This window comes from Ictalurus punctatus, chromosome 8 (genome assembly GCF_001660625.3).
Source record: "Ictalurus punctatus breed USDA103 chromosome 8, Coco_2.0, whole genome shotgun sequence".
NCBI lineage: Eukaryota > Metazoa > Chordata > Actinopteri > Siluriformes > Ictaluridae > Ictalurus > Ictalurus punctatus.
Window position 1 is genome coordinate 12046531 of NC_030423.2, and position 15381 is coordinate 12061911.

Genomic DNA, 15381 nt, shown 5'->3' on the forward strand with positions numbered 1-15381 from the left:
GATATTTCTTTTGAATAAATAATTAAAAAAGCCAATGTTCCTTGCGATTTTGTTCAAGTTTCAGCTTTATTAATAGGCACTGTTTCAAAGATGATCAAAAGTTTGCTTGTCCAAATATGTCAAAAAAGCCATGGGGTGTACCCAAGCACCTCACCTGGTGCTACACCGTGCTGTCTATCAAAAATACTGAGATTATTTTTGCACACTAAAAATAAGCCTGCTATTTGAGACTGGTCTGAACTTTCCACAACTTTTACAAACATTTTTATTAAAATGTAACAAAACTGATCAAAATAGCACAAAGAAGAAATTCCAGAAATTTTCAAAGACCATCTCTAGGGCATTAAAAGTGAGAGAGAATAGAAAAGTTCGCCTGAATTAAATAATATCACTCTCCATGAAGAAGATGAATATACTGCATCCTTGCTTAGAAACATGGTTGTCTTCAGCATGAATACATGCTTAGTGCACTTGACTCAAGTGTTCTGGGACAAACATGGCTGTATTTGGCAGTGTGCTGGGGAAAATTTTGGCAGGCAAAGCACACTTCAGGAGCCTAGCTGGCAGGATCTAAACAGAGATTGTCATTATGCTAATGCCAAATAAAAGTCCAGTCCCCCACACTGCTTCTGTAGCGACTCTATCTAATGTATCAGTGCCATAATGGAGGTCATCCTTCACTGCAGCCCACTCGAGCCGCTGCCATCTATGCACAAGCCAATTCTCAGCTCCTAACCCTTGTTGGATGCCAAATGGCTTTAAGTATCCAGTACATTTAGTTAACTTTGCAAAACTTCATTAAGTGGCACTCCAATGGCCTGATTTGCTTTGCTCTATGCTTACATTTTTATAGTGCTTAGTGGCAGGGGTGGAAAACATACTGAGAATTATACTTAAGTGAAAGTGTAGATATTGTGTCAAAATCTTACTCAATTTAAAGTGGAAGAATACAGCCAGAATATACTCAAATGAAAATAAAAAGTTGCTACTCAAGTATTTCAAAAGAAAAAAGTAAATGTGATGAAATTAAATAATTAAATGATGTGTTTTCATGTAAAAAGTAACTTTTATAACTGAAAACATGAGCCAATCCCTCTAAGTTTGCTGGCTATATGCATGACTAGTGATATATACAGTAATTTGAAAATGAAATAATCAGAAGTAGAATCTTTAATGAAAAAAACAATGAAAAAACAAAACAAATAAAAGACAGAAAAAGAACCAAAAACTAAAACAATGGACTAGACTATGGAATACAGGGCAAGGGAAATTCAACATGAAAACAAAAACTACTCACGATACAAATACAACAATATAGCGGTAACCATACAAGATATAATGCTTATTAGAGGAACACAAAACAGGTGTGCACAGAAGCAGGAAGTGAGGCAAAGAAAGAAATGTGAAAAAAATGTGAGTGAGTGTGCCCCCTCATGGTCTGGGGGGGAATTGTCCATGGTGAACGTGACAGCAAGAAGCTAGCCAACTAAATGTGATGAATGATGTATATTGTCAAAACAACAAACTGTATTGTCAGTGTTATAGATTTCCATCCATCCATTTTCTGTATCACTTATCCTTACTGGGTAGCTGGGAACCTGGAGCCTATCCCCGGAGGCATGGCACAACCACACACACATTCACACACTCATTCATACACTACGGACACTTTTTTTTGACATGCCAATCAGCCTACAATGCATGTCTTTGGACTGGGGAAGGAAACTGGGGTACCCCTGAAGCACGGAGAGAACATAAACCCTCAACCCTGGCAGTGTGAGGCAAACGTGCTAACTACTAAACCACCATGCCCCCCTTTTAAATCTGTATGTTGATTAAACTAAAGCAAATACTTGTATATACAACATAACCCATTTAAAGCTAAGAAGTGCTACTTTGTTTATTGTTGATGCTATGTGAAGCCACGTTAATTTGACATCACTTATTGAACTCAGACGAGCTTGAAGACCAGAATTGCAGAGACGATCCCGAGTTCCTAAGTAGGAATACTGAGTTGAGGGGGTGTTTTCTTTGGTTTTTACTGGTTGAAGGTCAGAAACCATGAGTTATGACCTTGAATGCAGTCAGTGCGGCATTAGCACCAGTGGCAGAACTATAAATACTATAAACAATATAATATCAATTTGAACTTTCTGGATGTTGTCTTGAGCTGTTGCTTAACATAATCCAATCGAATCCAACATGACGCTGCCACCCCCATGCTTCAAATATGGGCTGATGTTTGTCTAATTTAAAGCCTCGCCCTTTTTCTTCCATACGTGGCACTGACAATTATGGCCATACATTTCTATTTTTGTTTCCTCTGACCAGAGAACACTCCCACAAAATGCTAGGTCTTCATCCATGATTACATCTCTTATCACCTGCAAAGTTCCGTCTGGCTTCGTCCTTATGCAACATCCATTCAGGCCATGACTATGTAGGGCTCTCTTTGGTATCTGATGTTTCCAACTCCTTAGTCAGTTTCTTTTTTGTTCAGTTGAATCTTTTGGACCAAAGTGCATTCATCCCTGGGAGTTAATTTGTGCCTTCTTCCTGAATGTTGTAGTGTCTGTGTGGTCCCAAGATATTTACATCCAATTATATGTACAGATGCTCATGATACCTCCAGCTGTTTGGAAATTGCTCCTAAGAAAGAATCGAGGTCTTGGTTTCCCACGAGTTCCTTGGATTTTCCATAGTATCAAGGGCAAAAAGCCTTAAATATGTTCTAAAAGTCATTACATACAGTACATTTCTACTATCTTTTATACTGTTTAAAGAGAGAGTTTACTTGACGTATATACATTTTTTTCTCACTGAAATTGTGATTCAATTAAAGCTGAAATAAATTTGTGTCCTATTGATTGTTTTCAAATGGCCTTTGATGTGAACAGAGTAGATGTAGTAATTGAAAAAGAATAATGGTAACATGAAATGTGTGGAGCTGAAAAACTGAGAGTGAATATGTTTAGCCTAGGTGTATATAAACTTTTGCCCTTAACTGTAATTATTTATTGCTTATCTTACTTCGTTAATAGATGGTTTGCATTTGCTATCACTCATGCATTGCTGTGTGTAACATATGTGACTAAAAACCAGAGGAAAATATCCTTGTACTGACTTACCAGGTTAATGGAAAGGGTGAGCAGAAATTTCTTGACACAGTTTTTCAAAAAGTCAGGAGGTGTGTTTGGAAGGGCATGTCTCAATCCAGCTGTAACATTCAGCTTCAAATGATATGTAAGAAAGAAAATATAACAGGATGTGATGTTATGGGAAAATAATCCATTCCAGGGTGGTGATATGTGCTTAAGTGAAGTGAATTTACTGTTACCAACCTGAAGTGGATTATGTCCAATAACAGTATGGCCTGAAGTATATTATTCCTCTAATACCATGACAGCCTTTTGTGTGTCGTTCCTTATTTACTGCAGGTAAGGAGCACTGAATCCAGGCTCACAGTGATATGAGTTTCCAAATGGGACCATCACTTTCAGTGTATTCACAGAATTATCTGCATACCTGCATACATTGTAGTGTACCAAAACTCTGCTACACATGTTTTGTTTTGGCATATTTTTCCAAGTTAATTCTGTTTCTCCACTTAGTCAGTAATTTAAATGAGGCTTGTTTGACTGTGACATCCAGAAACATTTAAAAAATAGTAACACATTTATATAGAGTGATATTTGTCATATTAATTTGTAAAGTAAATCAATACAACAAATTATGCAAGTGTGTTTCTTTCATGACCCCATTTGTGAATTGAGTGACCTCGTGTGGGGTGGTGACCCCTAGTTACATTGGTGCTGGTAAATGTGCTCTTACTCTAAGCTGGACAAGCTTTATTTTCTGCTAAAAGAAAAGATGGCAGAATGTATATTCAAGTAACTCGACAAGTTACAGAATAGATCTGAGCAGTAAATATTTTTTTGCCATTTGTTATAATAGTCATGCTTTACCTGTGTCAGAACGCACCGGCCACTGGCTAGTAAGTAATAAGTAAGTGATATTAAAAATGCAACTTTAACTGGGTTGTGATTTATAAATCTCATTGGACACAAAGCCACAGTTTTCTGACATTGTGCAAAAATTGTGCTTAATGTAAATATGTTTTTTGTTAAATGTTTTTTTTTTTTTTTGCTATTTATTTACACATTGTATTGTGACCTGGAATGTTACCTCAAGAGATCTCTCTTATAGGCATTTTTTTTTTTTTTTTTTTTTTTAAAGTTCTTTCTTTCCTTTTTTTCAGAAGCAATTTCAAACATAACCATAGAAGCAAGTGAAGGAATATGTATGTATGCAAGATAAGACTCACAAAGGCTGGGTGTGAGAGGCAAGGCAAGGCAAGGTGGGGCAGTAGCTGTTCTAATGACGGTTGTTCCTTGGATCTGTGATCCCTATGCATTTGCACTGCACCAAGCCTCATGAATGCTTCTTTAGCTCCTGGGAGTAGGGGGATTGGCTGTCTGCCTCTCTTACATAACCATAGTGCACTCTCACATTCTCGAACAAAGGTTACGCAGACTGGGATTCCCTCTTGAACGAAGTGAAAGAGAGAGAGTGAGAGAGAGATGTTGATTAAATTGGGCAATGGAGTAAGTGAGATTGCAATAAATTTGGCAATGGAGTAAGTGAGATTGCAAATCTTGGGAACAGTTGGAGGCAGAGGATGGAGAAGCAGAGGTGACCAAAAGGGACTTCCATTGTATTCTGCTATAATGTGCATTGTAGTAAACTCTCTCAGTTCCTCATCTGATATTGATGTGTGTGTGTGTGTGTGTGTGTGTGTGTGTGTGTGTGTGTGTGTGTGTGTGTGTGTGTGTGTGTGTTGGAGGATGATTCATCAGTGAAGATGATGAAACGGACAGTTTGTGAATGAAGCAGGAAGGAAACAGAGCTTAAACAGCCACACAGTGTTAATACTATGCGTTGAGTGTCATGATTACATGATTAAAAGGTTAGTAGTAATAGAGCAAGGAGCAAGTCACTCCAATATTTAATTAAATATAGTACCATACTTTTAAAATTTAAGCTGAATTGAAAATCAGTGTTGTGTAACTGCAATGACATACTATTAAACACATTTTGCAAAGTATTTTCCTAATTTTTTTTTATATCCTTCCATCCATAAATAGAAACATATGTCATTAACCTCAGCAAATGAGCATAAGTAAGTAAGTAAGTAAATTTTATTTATATAGCACGTTTCACACAGCAAAGCTGACCAAAGTGCTGAACAGAGTTTGGAAAGTAAATTAGAAAACAGAAAAAACCCCAAATAATGAAAGACAATAGACAATAGTAAAAATAAATAAATAAATAAACAAACAAACAAATAAATAAATAAATAGTAAAAATTGGATTAAAACACCTGAGAGAAGGGATATGTTTTAAGCCTCTTTTCAAAAGTGGTAATAGAAGGTGCAAGGCAGATGTCCAGTGGCAATTGATTCCATAAACGAGGGGCAGCAACTGAAAAAGCTCTATTCCCTTTGTTTTTAACCGGGAATGAGAGACATGCAAAACATATTCTCTATATAATTAGGGAATGATTTAATATTCATGACTTTGATGAAGTTACAGAAGCATACTATGTTACACCCAATGTCCAATGCAGAATAAGTTCACAAAACAGAGGTTAATTTGATTAACCTTGAATAATGCATTGAGAATGGATAGAGAATTTGTTCTGGATTAAATGACAATGTTAATCCCTGCATCAAGCAGAGATTTAGATAGACATCCATAGGACATAGATAGACATAGACTTAACCTGCATTAAGATGGCAGCATTCTGACAACTCAGGCTGGAGGATAGCATTAGCACTATGAAACACCCACTGAAATGCTTACATAATATCTTGAGGCAGAGGAAAATGGATGCAAGTACCAGCTATTTAACTAACAATGTAAATTGTTAAGCAAAAACATAGTCATATAGGTCAATCTGTTGGCGAGCAGTGCATGATAGAAAGGCGATATCAAAGTTGAAGACAAAAAACAAAATCAAATGTAGAAATGCACAGTTGGGCAAAGATCTTGCAGGATTTAAAATTGTGTGGTGTAGTAAAAATACACAGAGTTGAGGAATGGGAATGAGAAACATGTGTGTGAATCAGTATGCTGGTGAATGAGAGCATGCCCATGCTCAAGTGAATTGTAAAATCACAGCGGCTACTAGATTGGTGGTGCATCCAGATGTCTCATTACATCATCCAATCTTACCCCACACCGACGCTTGTCTACAGAGGTGCTTGATGGTTGGATCGAAGGTTGGCCAATATGTCAGTCTATATCCAGCTTCTGTCTTCTGGGTCATATCCAATATTCTGGGTCAAAAAGTACAAGTATATTGAAGATGGTCCCTCTGCCACAATTCAACAAGGAGCAGTGGTGGAACTCATTCATAAGGCTGGATACTATTATGTCATTAGTCAGTTCCTCTCTTCTGGGAGGATCCCTCCTAGTCCACCAAGAATACTAAAATGCCAAAAGTATGTGGATACCTGATCAACACACCCATATATGGCCTGTCCCGAAATTCTTACCACAAAGCTGTCTAGAATGGCTTTGCTTGCTGTAGCATTATTTCCCTTCACTGGAACTAAAGGACCCAAATCTGTTCCAGCATGACAATGCTCATGTGCAGAAAGCGAGATCCATAAAAACATGGTTTGCCAAGGTTGACATGGAAGAACTTGGTGCCCTGACCTCAACCCCACTAAACACCTTTGGGATAAATTGGAACGCAGACTGTGCGTCAGGCCTCCTCACTTGACATGAGTGCCTGACCTCACTAATGCTCTTGTGGCTGAATGGGCAAATACCCACAGACATTCTCTAAAATCTAGTGGAAAGCCTTAATAGAAAGGCATCTGTTATAACAACAAAGGTGGTATCAACTCCATATTAATGCCTATGGTTTTGGAATGTGCAAATATGGGTGTGATAGTCAGGTGTCCACATATTTTTGCCCATATATTGTATATTAAAGACATATACCCATTCAACAACGAGCAAATGGTGCAGGTGGTTGCCCCATATATGTTAATGGAGTTACTGCATTAATTCTAATTCAAATTTTTTCTTTGGATAGAGAGAAGTTGAAGATCCTGTGTTGACAGCCACACCCTATTACTAAGCCTGAACTGAGAATGCCTCCACTGGTGATCTGCCTGTGACTTGCGATGTTGCGAGATCCAGTCCTGGTGCGTATGTGCTCTCTCCCACACCAGTTCTGCCTTCTGGAACCACTTGTCTACCACTTGCAGGTGCTTTAGTCTGTATGAGAACTCAGGTGGCTGGTACTTACACACTGGAAAGGAGAATGAAAGAGTGTGTACATACTGCCATGTTCATCAATAAGTCGGAAATCTCCAGAGTTTTTGGTTATTTATGTAAACTTGGAAGCGATGATAACCTGCTCAACACAGCATCACACTGAACTTTTCCTGGTAAGGCATGCCATAATCTGGATGTGAATTGGCCTCAGTTTGTGTCTATATCCTATGGAATGCCATAGCGACTAAATACTTCCTCAAGCAACACCTTGGCAACCTGGAAAGCCAAATATAGAGTTTTGACAGCCATGCGGGTATGCATTTTTTAATGTAAGGGTTGTGGCTAATCTCTTCTTAAAGGTCTAGAAGACCTGAGAAACTGTAGGGATCATAGTTTGTTTGTTTGTTTTTTTTAACAGAGAGCTCCAAGGAGCTGAGATGGTACTGAAGTTTCTCAAAAAGCGAGGATAGAAGTTTGCAAAGTGTAGAAACCTTTATAGAAGCTTCTTTATAGTTTGAGGTTAAGGCCATTCAGTTACTGCTGACACCTTCGGCTAATCCATTTGCACTATTAATCATGGATTGAATAGCTAAAAAAGGAGATCAAGTTTTGATGGAATTATTATTATTATTATTATTATTATTATTATTATTATTATTATTTAACAAACAACTGGTTATCAAACAAAGTTCTCAGAATCTTATGAATGGCTGGTTATCTGGTTGTATTCAGACAGAAGAGTGAATTAAGATGTCTTCAATGTAAACTATCACCCAAGTTGTGAAAAACACCATTGACAAATGGCTGAAGAGTGGATGGTGCACTGACCAGTCTGTATGGCATTACTAGGTATTTGTAGTGATCTCCTACTGGCAGTAAAGGCTGCCTTTCACTCATCCAATTTTCTAATGTTTAGTTTGGCAAAGAAACATGATGTATTCTATATGGAAGAAGGTCCAAAGGAAGAACCTAGTATTTGACTGTGATTTTATTCAGCCTTCATAGTTGATACACTGAAACAGGCATCTTTGTGTTCTTGGTGAAAAAGAGTCCAGCTGAGTCTAGGGATGTAGAGAGGTGGAGGGGCTTGCTGAAGAACTTCCCTAATGTATTGTTCCATGGCCTGAGTCTCCTCAAAGGAAAGAAGATTAATTTTGTTCTGAAGAGGCATTATGCCCTCTAACAACTCAATAGCACATTGTCACATTGGAGGCTCTGATTTTACTAAAGGCCATCTTGAGGTCAGAAAACATGAGGGAATAGCAACGCTGTGAGAGATTCTGGGTTTTCCATGGAGGTAGTGGAACAGGGAAAGTTCAGAGATAATTGCAGACATTTAATTTTATTAGAGGATAGCCATGACATTATGTCCTATAGTTTATAGTTGAATTGTAGAAGTGTAACCAAGACAGGCCAAGGACTACCACATAAGAGGCTTATTGTATAAAAAAAGAATGAATTCTATTCACCATTTGTATTATGTTACACCTATTGTCAGACACAGAGTATCAATAAACTTTTTTTTTTTGCTTTGAGCAGCAGCTATTTTTTTTCTTTTCGAAAAATCTAGTTTCATAATTTTCAAAACTTTACCATTTCAAATATTTCTTTGCCTGTATGTAATTCCAATGATCAAAAACAATTGTCTTAAATTTCACGTGAATGGAGAAAAGGACGACAGGACCTAACCCTAATTTTACAGACTTGACACATGCTGATTTCAATTCATTTTGAGGACGGTTAGACCTTTTCATACGGTCGATAATGTGATCATTTATATGTGTCCCAATGTGTTTCAGCCTTAGAAGTGAAAGCACTTTAGAAAGGCTGGTCCTCAGAGATGTTCTTTACTTGAAGTGGATCAGACTTTGAGATTCTGGTTTTTTAGGATCCATGAGAAGAGCCTGTCTTGTTAGTTATCTCCAACAGAAAACAAGCTGTAGGAGAAACTTAAAATATCTTTTAGTGAATTATAGACAGAGACATAATGAATAGGTTTGTGGAGCAAACAAGTGGAACAACACTAGTGCAAATCACAGTGAGATGAACTATCTTATTCACTGAACTCTATAATTAGCCCTCCTCTTGCTCTCCTGTCTATAAATGTAATGTATCATAGACTACCACAGACATAGATGACAGGAGAGATGATGTTATGGTGTACAAGCTGAAGCACAATACCAAGCACACACCTGTATATTGCGTGCAAAAATTATTTTTTATTTTCATTAATTTATTTATTTAGTATTTAGAGATTGTGGAATGTTTGGTTGAAACATTTTATTTATTTATTTATTTTAAGATGGCTTTGCCTGTCAAATGCAGCATATTACTGGCATAATGATATTGATTGCATATGAACATATGCACTCTTTAGAAGCCTTGTCTCTGAAGGCAATAAGAGCACAGAGGTTTCTAGTGGTGATTCATCTTATGACGGCAGAGTCCACAATGATTTATAACAGCCAACTTTATTGAACCTCATAATGGGTAAACAAACCAAAATACAGCATCCAGGAAATATAGAAAGGTGGGATTCTTATCAGTGGTGGTTCATCCATAGGGGCACACACCAGGCACCATCAGTCATTCTCATTTACAACTCAGATTAACATTTTAAATTCAGTTGAAATACTAATGACCTCTTTTGTGTTATCAAATATAAAAAAAATACTGCTATGTGACAGATATAAGCCAACATTACATTGATTTGTTCACCTTACTAGATGCCCCACTTAGTGCCATAGAGTTATTATTGCACCTATTTTATCAACTCTATACCTATTATGAGTTTACTCTAAAAATTCACTAGAGTAGCCTTTATCATTAGTCAAGTGTGATAACCTTTCAAGTTAAATTTGTTTGAGGCTATGTCGTTATTAATGTCATCCTGTCCCACTAAAAGCTATGGTCACAAGCATCTTCTGAACAATCATTCTGTTGCAAGTGAGTAGTTATTCAGCCATGCTAATTTAGCCTTTTAATTTTTTTGTAATATTAAATTTTTTAGATTTTAAAACAAAAATAAATTAAAATGAAAATTTTAATTTAGAATGAAAGAAATAGAGTACATTGGAAATATCAATTAGATTTCCCACTAAGTAGTTTAATAACTGTTGAGCACTGCATATCATGGGTTTGGCATTTAATAAAAGAGAAATAGAATGAAAACAAATAAAGCAAGTACACATGTTTTAAAAGTATAGCTTAATATAAACATTTTATTCAGTGCATTTGGCGTATACAACAAATAAGAAACAACTGGAAGGTAATGGGCATAGAACCCTTAGGGACATGGTTTTCTGGTTTATCCCTGGTAGAACATGTAATCCAACATGGGTTTAATGCACATAGCCTACATCATGCAGCTCTAGTCCTCCAATTCCAATGTGTCCCATGCAACAGATATGTTCACCTAAAAAAAATACAGAAAAGCCCAGAAACAAACAGCCAAGAGAGTCCCCCAAAGCGATTTGATTAAATTATGTTTTCAGAGTGAAAGAATACATACAGTAGCCCAAAAAAGGGTCTTCATTTGTACACAACTTGGGTTTGTACATGCCCTGTACAAGAGTGTTTACTTTTTTTTCTTTTTCTTATTTTTCAAGATTTTTTTTTTCACTTTTACAAATAAGACATATAAAATGTGAAGCCACCTAAAATTCCACAGAATTTCTTTTCTTTATATAGAAAACCATCACCACAATAAGCTACTCATACACGAAATGGAGTCGGGGGTTTGAGGTGGGATATGTCCTGGCAGTCTTAAGTACTGATGACCAGGTTCAGAGAAAAAAAAAGAGAATAGATATGAGCAGGCAAGGCAGACACTAGAAAGGGGCCGTAGACAAAGACTATGTAACCCAAAGAGACAAGAAGGCAAATGCATGTCAACAAAAGCACTTTTTCAGAATACTGTGCCCTCACCTCTACAATGCAAGTAGCCCACCTCAAACACCTTTCTCAGAGAAAAAGGTAAATAATCACCATTAAAGTCAATCTTTCCCTGTCATGGTTAGACTTATTAAAGGGACTTTCTTACACTTCTGTCTTTGGTGTGCTGGAATCTCCATTTACTGATAGAACCATGAAGAACATTGATTTTTGAAAATGGTGAGCAACACAAAGGACAGAGAAGGAATAAATGTTAACGGCTAATTCAAACTATTAGTAAACAGCATTAAGTCACATATGCTGAATCTGATAGGCTGCACTCTACCTTTTTTGTGAAGCAAGCAGAATATAGGCTTTAAGAATTCCATAGTTGAGAGGGCCAGTCTTCTGATTCACTGCATTCATATACAGCCCAGCTAGTGCCTGCCCTTCTGCATGACCACTTCACACACAGGAAACACGAAGGGCAATGGGGTTTTCTCCACTGCTGAACCGAAAGTAGTCACAGCCCTTACTCCCTGCCTGGAACTTTTAACAAGGACATCACTTGGTTGATCAGGCCCTAGATATGTCATCTAGTGATTCTCATAGACCAAAACAAGCCAAACCAAAACAAAACCTGACTCAGTTTGGTGCTAGAACCAACCTGAGAGGGGCTAATGCCCTGTAATATCAAAGGCTACAATTATCAAGGTTTGCTCATATGCAAGATGCTGTTACTGTGGTGAAAAAGTAAAAGTCTAAAAACTACAGCAGTCTAATTTCAAAACAAACCAATCAAATGTCACCCTAGGTTGAGAGAAGGTGTAGTGTTGCTATGTCAGCTGTCTTTGTTTTGAACCACCAAAAGTATCTTTTTTGTTACATTTATTATTCTTTTGGAGAGAAGTCTGCGTGAAGTCACGAGCATCCGGAGATTTTGGTGAAGGCGTAGGGTTAGCGGGCCAGAGCAGCTGGGCTACGTGGACTCGTTCTGACTCACAGCCTTGCCTCCATTAAGGACAGCTGATGCACTCCGGCTCTTAGTGGGCGTACCACTGCCAGAGCGCGAGAACTCTGTCAGGTCATGCAGAGAGGGCTCCCGATACATGGTCACTGCAGAGACACAAATTGGGAGAGAGTATTCTTTACTCAATGAATCCCAACAATATTACAGAATAACCAGAAAAATCAGTATTTAGAGCACTGTGACAAACGTTCAGTGTAAAGACATATGGCCACAGAGCAAGACTGCTGCCAGTACAACTGTCAGATCATGTATTTATCAGAAGCTCTCTGCCAAGAACAGTGTGTTTTAACGGCCTGTCTACACATTAACAGAAACACTTATTTTTAAGTGAACTTTGTACCACCCTCTTTGCAGGCAACATATGTTGCCTAAGCTGCTGGCTTCAGAAGCATAGTTATATCTATGGACCACTAAAGCAGGCATGTCCAATCTTATCCACAAAGAGCCGGTTGTGCTGTACATTTTCAATCCAATGAAGCAGGAGCCATGGCTCCTTATTCACCTATAATTAGTTCATCTAGGCCTTCAGTTGATTATCAGGTGTGGATCCCGCTTAGTTGGACTGAAAAACTGCAGCCATCTGCAGGCCATTTGAGGATAAGATTGGAGACTTTAGAGCACTGCCCTAAACTACAGTAGATATGGACTGATCTTCTAAACTATGGCTGCAGCACTAAAGGAGACTTACTTTAACCACAGTAAAAGCTGCCTTCCCTTCAACATGCAATCAATACAGCACTTCAGTGGAAAGCTGTTAGAATCAATACTTCATGTACTAGCAGGGCTGCAGGGCAACCATGCATGGAGCTGCTCTCCAGGGGATGTGGAGGAGACAGCGAGACTGGATGCTCATCATTATCAGTGCACTTAGTAATGATGTCTGACCACCATAGCGTCATTAAGATTAAGCCATATATCCTACTATTGGTATGATTCTGAGTGTTAGGAAAAGGAAAAAGCCTGCTAATTAATGGCTGAGGTGTAGATGGCATCCTTTGAAAGCACTTCTCTGGAGGTTTTTCATAACAGGCGAATTGCTTGAGCATGTGAATACAGACATAGTGCAGAGTGGCAGCAGAGAGATCAATGCATTTCTTGAAAATGACGGAGGTATCCAAGAGCATCTTCAAACTCTACACTCAGTGACTCTTTCATACTCCTTGTAGAGAGAATTCATAATAAAGTTCATGCTGCAGAACTCTGACAGTTCCTTAATTGGTCCTCTGGAATACCAGCATAGTGAAAATTCATTATAAGCCATGTGCACGTTTCTGCAAAAATATCCTAAATAATTGTTTTTGTTACAATTCAGAATATAATATCAGAATAAGGAAACGATTGGGTTACGCATGTAACCCTGTTCCCTGAGAAAGGAACGAGATGTTGCGTGAGCTTCATACTGTGGGGAACACCCTCACGCATGACTGGTATTTGAAGTCTGTGTGAACTCACACCTATTTATAGGTCTGCCATGGTCAGGTGATGTGGCATTTTGCATGTCACATGATTATAAAATGGTGCCTGTAAACATCATCAGCCTCTATTATCTGAAGCGAAGACACGATTCACAGGCATGCCTCAGTATGACAAAGCTATGCAACACCTCATTCCCTTCTCAGGGAACAGGATTACATGCGTAACCCAGAAATTCCCTTTCAAAGGGAATTCGACATCGTGTGAGCTTCACAATGTGGGAATGAGTATACCCACTCAGTCATACTGAGGGTATGGCCTGTTAAAAAAGGTCCGAGCCTGAGGGTCACTGAACGACACTCAAGCCCAGGGTGGAATCCATGTCCAAACTGTAATATCGTATGAACGTGTGCAGTGTAGACCACCCCACCGCAGCACACACATCTGAAAGAATACCCCTTTGAATAACGCCTTCAAGGAGACGGCATATAAGCAATTGCATAAGCAATAGAGTTTGGCCCCACTATCCAATTAGAGATGTGCTGCTTTGACACAGCATCACCTCTACTGTCTCTGCCAAAGCAGACCAGCAACTGCTCTGACTTATGCCACTGGCTGGAGGAGTGGACATAAGTAGAGAGAGGCCTTACTAGACACAGTAGGTGCAATTTCTCTTGTTCCGGTCTGATTAACGGCGGAGGACAGAAAGCCTGCAACACTACCGGCTGGGCAGCAGACGTAGGCACTTTAGGAATATAATCTGGCCTAGGATATAGGAAGCCCTTGGCTAATCCTGTCAAGGAAAGTCAAAGTCAAAGCCGGAAGGGGCAACAGAGAGAACTCGTAGATCTCCTACTCACTTGAGAGATGTCCAGGCCAGCAAAAGAGCTACCTTTAGAGCAGTGGTTACCAACTCTGTTCCTGGAGCTCTACCTTCTTGAAGACTTTAACTCCAACTATAATTGTGCCCACCTGACCATCTAATCATTGCCTTAGGCAGTTCCTGATTCACTAAAACAGGTGTGTTAGATTTTGGTTGGAGATTAAACCTGCAGGAAAGTAGATCTCAAATGAAAGGGTTGGTGACCAATACTTTAGAGTCAAAAGCATATCTGAGGCTGACTCTAAGGGCTCAAATGGGGCACCTGACAGACCTTCCAGGACCACAGAAAGGTCCCAGGAAGATATGCATGGTTTGCAGATGGGCCTCAGCTACCTGACACCATGCATAAACCTCAATGTTAGAGGATGTTGCCCCACAGGTGCTCTATCAGTAGGGACATGGCTGGCCAAAATAGCAGCCACATAGACCCTAAGTGTAGAGGGAGCCAACCCTGCTGAGAAATGCCCCTGTAAGAACTCCAGGACTGTAGCTATTGCGCGGTTTACTGGGTCTAACTAACATTCCTCACACTATGAGACAAAAAGTTGCCACCTGAGCACATACAATTTTCTCATGGATGGTGCTCTAGCATTCAACATCGTCTCTACATCCTCAATTGAGAGACCAGAATCTATGAGCTAGTGCCCCTCAGGAGCCAGACCCATAGTTTCCATAGTTCCGAGTGAGGGTGATAATCAACCCTCTGGCTTGAGACAGTAGATCCATGCAAACTGAAATCTCCCAGGGAGTGCCGTCTAGCAGGGTCATTATCTTCCAAGAACCATATATGAGCTTGCCAGTAAGGTGCTACTAGCAGCAGTCACAGACAGTCTTGACAAACTCTAACTAGCACTTGAGGGAGCAAAGAGATCGGGAAAGGCATACAGACGTG

General features: G+C 39.0%; 1 protein-coding gene across 5 annotated transcripts in view; it reads right to left on the reverse strand.

Annotated features, from left to right (window-relative positions):
• Positions 1-12036: 12036 nt before the first annotated feature.
• fgf13a (fibroblast growth factor 13a) overlaps positions 12037-15381 on the reverse strand; it is a 134811-nt gene continuing 131466 nt past the window's right edge. For all 5 annotated transcript variants that reach the window (XM_017473344.3, XM_017473346.3, XM_017473343.3 and 2 more), the window contains one exon: positions 12037-12279. In XM_017473344.3, the coding sequence (XP_017328833.1) occupies positions 12143-12279 (137 nt within the window). In that variant the 3' untranslated portion in view covers positions 12037-12142. The remainder of the gene's footprint in view (positions 12280-15381) is intronic.